This window comes from Cydia amplana, chromosome 3, assembly GCF_948474715.1.
Source record: "Cydia amplana chromosome 3, ilCydAmpl1.1, whole genome shotgun sequence".
In the NCBI taxonomy this organism is placed as follows: Eukaryota; Metazoa; Arthropoda; class Insecta; order Lepidoptera; family Tortricidae; genus Cydia; species Cydia amplana.
Genome location: NC_086071.1, coordinates 4280738 through 4287388, shown reverse-complemented (window position 1 = coordinate 4287388; position 6651 = coordinate 4280738). Strand labels below are relative to the sequence as shown.

Sequence of the window (6651 nt, the reverse complement as noted above, 5' to 3'; positions counted from 1 at the left end):
AATGCAGCCCCACGCACAAGTGCAGCGCAGTCCATTCATTTGCTGGATAGATTAATTTCCGCCGTGAGATCGTTCCAAAGGAAAATGCGATTGGGACAAAGTACCAAAGGGGTCAGAATCCAGATATTACATTTTATATCCATTTATCTTTGAAAGGGTTTCTAAAAGCCATTGATAGTGAACTCCATTGCTGCGCGCAAAACAGAAACCGGTATAGCAATATCCCGCCTTTGTCTATTTTGTTGGGACCTAGCACTTGCCCGCGACTTCATCTATTTTAACGTGGAATGATGATATATGTCACAAAAACTATTTATTATATGTCCTATTGTCCTAAATTTCCATATTGCATGGTATTGCGATTAGTATTTATTCTTAGGAAAACAAATTCAATATTTAAATTTATCACGGCAAAGAATCAAATTCTAAACGTCGATTTTACAAATTTATATGTAAAGTTTATGATGTATTTTACGATGGCCTCTTGGTCAAACACGCGACTGCTACGTTTATGGAGCTCACGCAGGGTTTACTGCCCCGACTCAAATAAAGGGTATATTGCATAGAAGAAAACTTTAAATTGGTACTAAAAGTTATACGGAATGCCCGAGAACCCGGATTTTATGCTTATTTACTCTATGTGTTCAATTATTTAAATTAGACACAGGAAAAATATGCAGGTACAAGTCGTAACAAAAATAGTGGGTACATACATACTACATTAGTTGTTGCTTAAGAATACAAGGTGGTGCGCATTTTTTTTATTCCTATGTTTAAAACAACATGTAAAAAGAAAACAACTAAAGTGATGCCTAAACCGTTTTGATTATGAGTGAATTTTTGTTTTATTTCGATATTTTTGTTGATTGAATAAGAAAGTAATTTTTGTAAAACTGTTAGGTAAATATTAACTTACATTCGGTCTAACGCGAAATTTATTCAATTACCGACGTGAAATTTATTTACCGACGTTTCGACACAGGTTTCACTGGTCGTGGTCGCGGCTAACTGATGTGTGATAAATGTAAGTTAATATGTGTTCAAAACGCGAAAGTTTTACATATTATGTTAGGTTAGGTTAGTTATTTTTTTTTGTAAGGATCAAAAATCCGGTGTATTTTTACCAACCTAACCCAATATTATAGGAATAAGTTCTATGTTATCGCTAAGTTCCAATAGGCACTCATATTTTAAACAAATACTTCTCGATTTACACAAAGCAAACATTAAATGGAATTGTTTATTCTTGTGTTATGGTAATAATTCCCGTAGAGTTTCTTTAATGGACTAAGTTACAAAAGTATTTACGCAACAACGTCTATTTGAATGGTGTAAACATAATTTGTGGACAAAGTTGTACGTGTAACGGTTAGAGGGTGTTGCTACAACTGCTGGATTTAATTAAACTGTCGGTGTTGCCAGATCTCCTACGTCATCAAGAAATGGGAAAATTATTCTTGCCAATTACCATAATCAGGGAAGCGCGGTCGTTTGTGTTAAGACGTTACCTACAAGAGGGTGCCTAGCCAAGGTGACAATCGCTTGTGCTACGACAACGAAACGCTTTGTGTTTCTCTATCACACTTCATCATATTAGTGCGACAGTGACAATTAGGTTTCGTTTGCTACGGAGCGTTAACGATTGGCATGCTTGCTACGGGCAGGTACAAACTAATAAGTGTTTCCGGATTTCTGAAACGATGAATATTTTTACTTGTGGCATCACTACAGTCATTTGATTCGATGTTGTGGTCGATCCATCATAATATGATGCAATCCAAAAAATATGTTAGGTACACGGTTGCAGTCGGAACGGAAGCAATGCTGATGGAACATATCATTTCGTCGCTGACATTGAAATCTAGTCAATCTACGGCATGGCTGCCAAGAGTGTGCACTACAACGATGTAGTAATTAGACTAAAAGAACTGACACTAGTAGGCACATGTGTACGCCTACAAATTTTGCTTAATTTGGGGTTAGGTCGATTTCTGTGAGATTTTCCCCAAATATTTATTTAGTGAGAGAACTATGAGCTCGACATCGGTCGTCGCTTGCAATTTTTTTACATTACTTTTATTAATGTTTGTTATGTTTGATCCCGAGAGGTGCATTTGGAGCAGGAAGTCATGTAAAAAATGGCCATACCGCTGATAGATGGCACTAAGTGCAGATGGAGTTGTCCCCGAGAGTGCCTTTCGCTGCGCCCCGTTGAACATGTGCCAATGAAAGCCGGGCTCCAGATTTGTTATAAAACGAATGAAGCTGAAAACAAGTTTTAATTCCCGAGCCCGAAAACAGTACCTACTTTTTATGCTTTTTCATGTTCGACTGTTTATGGCAGCTCACATAATAGGAAATCATGTGAGTCGGGCGCCATATCGTTTTTCGCCCATATGCTCACTTTAACTAGGTACAATGTTTGCAAGCTTTTATTTAACTTGCAGCTATATTCGAACTTTAAGATACGTCAAACAATTGTCAAAAGTGGCGTTTCTTCAAAAAAAAACGTCACTTTTGACGCTTGTTTGACACTGACATATCCGATCCATATCGTTTCTATAACTAATAATATTTGACGTATCTTAAAGTTCGAATATGGCTGTTGCTCTGTTAGTTATTATCAAAATCCATTGATTCTGTGACTGTATTCTCATTTGACAGGTGATGAAGATGGCGCTGTACGGCTGCGTATATATTAGAGTCAGTTCGGAAAGAGAAGAGTCGTGGAATGTATGGGGTCCAATACATTTCACGACTCTTCTCTTTCCGCACAGACTCTATACAAAACTAGAATGTAGATGGCCTGTCAAAAACCGAAAACGCAAAGGGTGCGTTTCTCTATTCTACTTATTAAAATAAAAGATTAGGAATACACATTTTTTGCAAATATCATTTATCTAATCGTAACAATAGTTATAAAACAGTGTATTACTAAAAGAAATTAAAAACTAGCTTATCTTGTTTGTAAATAAATGATTATCCTTTTGAGTTATAAAACTCATATTACTATTATCTCTTGAATTTCAGAGAATTGTTCTGGACCATTTTCTTGGCTCTGAAATATTAAGAAAAGATTATGATAAATTTTAAAATAAAACATTTTAAGCTTAATATTATTGCAGAAGAAAATACATTACTCGTAATTATATGTAAAAACAGTCTCCTACCTTAGTCGGAAGTGATCACGAGGCTGGAGGTCTCGGGTTTGAATCCCGGTAAGGTTCCTGAGATATGGCAGTTATCTAAGTATAGTTATATTTATCTATTGTATATATTTCGTCGTCTAGTACCTACATATAGTACAAGCTACCTATGCATAGTTTGAGGCTAGGTCGATTTATGTAAAATTGTCCCCAAATATTTTATTTTATTTTAATTAGGTCAAAAACAATGTTTGTGCCTCGTTTTTTGTCATTTGCTGCAGCAAAGCAGTCGGCAATAGTTCTCCACACCAAGCCTTCAACCTGTTTGTAGCCTTAAATTGAAAAAGATATATACTAAAGAAAAAGTGACATAGTTCTCCAGTGGCCAAGGCCGGATTCGAACCGTCGTCTTCAGCTTACGCAGCTAACGCCATGGAACTTTGGCTACCCCGTAATGGCTCGGCGGTACCCCTCCCAATTTCCCAAGAATATGCAATATTAGAAAGAATCTTAATCTTAGTCTACTCTTATATTACTTTGTAGCTGATCATAATAGCTTCATACCAACCGCCTCAGTTAAACGGTATAGTAACGACACCAGTTATGGGACAAATATGAGAAAATGTAGAGTATTATATTGTTGATATTACACGGGTTACACCAACAGTCGAGAGTGTAGGCCCTAAACGACGGCGTTGCATGAACAAAAGATTTCCTTTGGCAGGATTGGTCCTTAGGACCCAAGGATGAATTTAAGAAGTGGAGCCACCAAGATTTTTATTGTAAATTTTTAGGGGGGGCTCTCAACTTTATCTTTACCTATATCATTTTAATTAGGTACTAGGCCAGGTTTGGTATCGTTTTCGTATAAATCGGGGATGCCGAATTCATTTATGATATCATAATGACACCATTCCGAAGTAAAAACACATAAAAAATGAAAAAAAAAAATCACGAAATAAAACTATTAAAACGGATTATATCGCCTATATTGAATTTATTTATTTTCATTTCCAAATAAATTCAAATGTATTTTAATTTAATGCATGTTAATTATAAAATGTAATGTTTTGAAAAGATGTGTCCCGCCGAGTTTCTTGCCGGTCTCATATTGGGATACCCTCCTACAATTTAGGGTGGAATTAAATCTTCTCGGGTCAGAGGTGTAGGGTTAGAACCGGCGTAGCTTCATCGCGTATTTTTATCTTTACTTGAAAATAGTTGTAATGTAGAACTAGCCTTGTGAACAAATTTTGTATGTATAACTGGCCTTAAAACTTATAGTTTATGATGGTTCATTATTTTGTAAGTGGGTAGATTTGCACAGTGTAATTTTTCCTCAGTCACCCGTTGACCACGAACGCTGTAAAGGGTTCGAAACGTCGGGATGTAGAATAAATTCAATATACGCGATATAATCCGTTTTAATAGTTTTATTTCATGAGTAACTATCGCGGTAACCGAAGACAATATTTTCCTCTTCACGCTTAAATTGCTGAACCAATTTAGTTGAATTTTGGTATAGAAATAGTTTGAGTCCCAGGGAAGAACATAGGATACTTTTAATCTCAAACATAATTCCTTAAGGGTGTGAAAAGGGAGGTGGACATTTGTATGGGGATTCAATAACCGCTGAACCGGTTTAGATAAAATTTGGTATAGAGATAGTTTGAGTCCCGGGGAAGAAGATATGATAGTTTTTATCCCAAAAAAAAAATCTCTTAATAATGAAAGGTACCTAGGGTGTTGGATTGTATATGGAATCAATAAACGCTGAACCGATTTGGATGAAATCTATGTCTACATCTTTGGTTTAGTTGAAAGTGATATTAAACTTGACTTAGAATCTAAACTTAAAGAATTATTAGCCTCAGATGTCGCAAACGCCTAAACATATACATAGATGCTCAACAACATAAGACTTTCCGGTCGGTGCTACATCTATTGTCAAGTAGCAGTACTGATCATTCCGCTACTCGATGCTAGATGTCGACACTGGAAATAATAGGTTTTTTCTTTACCGTTTTCATAGCACGGAGCTCGACGACACCGCGGTGAGTTGGCACGGCACGGCTTGTCGTGACGGTCGCCGTCGTGATCGGCGTCGGGCCGATCAAGGGGTTGAGGGTGTACTTGTTCTCGTAGAAAGCTACAAGCTTCATCATCAAGATGCCGTTCAGGCTGTTTGGTGTCTTGCGAACGGTCTGAAAACACGTTAGTTTGTTTGTTTATTTCTTTGTTCTTTTTGTCTCCTTTATTCTGATGTTTTGTAATTATACTGTAATTTTAATTAAATTTTATATATCTTGGCACTTGTATTATTTAGGTATATTGATATATACTGCTTTAAATTAATATAAGTTGACATTATATCAGTATATGTATAATATTTATATATACATTATCTTTAGAGCGTTTCAGAGTCAACTGTAACTGTTATTGTAAGGTAAATGAGATGTTTGAATAGTTTTTAAATTAATTTTCGCTCCTCTGTCTCTCAATCTCTTTTACATATTCAAGCGATAACGAATTTTCTATTTTCGATTTTTGCGATAGACCGTTTAACAGAATACATTTTATTCCGGAGCTTATTAGCTAAGTTAGACCATAAGATCGGTTCAATTTGACGCCGAAGAAGTTGCGGATTAAGTCTAGTACCTATTTAAAGCTCAGATGAGTTATAGAGGATAATAATAATATACTTACTGACTTCGTAAGGACTGAATCCACTCTTGGAAATATGCAATCCCTTTCCGTCGTTCTGGATTCGTCGAATTTTTGTCGGTATTTATAAACGCGCGATCCCATATTTTGTAGAAAATCTACAAACTCATCTGAAAACTGCACTGGATTGATTTCCTGAAAGTATTTTCAACTTTTTATAATGGAATAAAATAATTTATTGGAAAACATATATTCAATACGCACTACATTTGACGCGGCGGTCTGAAAGTCGAAACTCAAAGTAAATACAATGATTAACACGATGTTTTGACGACGCGGCCTATTCATGGAAACTGCTATTATTCAGCACAATGAAAGAAATCAAGAGTCCGTTCTCTCACAAGAACTATATCTGATAAGGTTTGCACTTGCCGTTTTTTATCTTTTTCGTCATTGAATACGAACTGGATGCGTAACAGCGTCACATTCATGTTTTTAATCATCCTTTTTGTGCGCTAGCTGGATGCCCCACAAACACAAGTGACGTTTGCGAAATCAGTTTGAACTTGGAGTTTATAGCGAGAGGGTACAGTAAACAATTGAACGAGCCGAATGTCACTTATGTTAAAATTAAGTGTTGAAATAAATAGAGCGCTGTGCTCTTTGTTAGTTTTCGGCGAACTGTGGCCGAGATCTTACTAGGTTACGCTAACGTGTGCGAGTAAATGCAAGTGGAGTCAGAGGAAATCAGAGGGAAGGTTTAATGGTTTCGCCTTGATCCTAGCGCTCGCTCGCAGTTACACTGCTAGATTTATTAGTTCAATTACCCGGGCTATGTTCG

At 36.4% G+C, this 6651-nt stretch overlaps 1 protein-coding gene across 1 annotated transcript; it reads right to left on the bottom strand.

Annotated features, from left to right (window-relative positions):
- Nucleotides 1-3001: 3001 nt before the first annotated feature.
- Nucleotides 3002-6283, bottom strand: LOC134662404 (uncharacterized). The gene is made up of 4 exons (XM_063518618.1): nucleotides 6075-6283; nucleotides 5853-6005; nucleotides 5168-5350; nucleotides 3002-3058 (listed from the first exon to the last, which is right to left on the bottom strand). Exons 1-4 carry the CDS (start codon nucleotides 6156-6158, stop codon nucleotides 3002-3004), a joined length of 477 nt encoding a protein of 158 aa, XP_063374688.1. The 5' UTR covers nucleotides 6159-6283.
- Between the last annotated feature and the right edge of the window lie 368 nt (nucleotides 6284-6651).

Coding starts and splice junctions, on each gene's coding strand:
- LOC134662404 (XM_063518618.1), bottom strand. CDS start 6,158: ATGAATAGGCCGCGTCGTCAAAACATCGTGTTAATCATTGTATTTACT. Junction 5,351..5,852: donor ATTCAGTCCTTACGAAGTCA/GTAAGTATATTA, acceptor ACGTGTTTTCAG/ACCGTTCGCAAGACACCAAA. Junction 3,059..5,167: donor AGCTCCGTGCTATGAAAACG/GTAAAGAAAAAA, acceptor TTAATATTTCAG/AGCCAAGAAAATGGTCCAGA.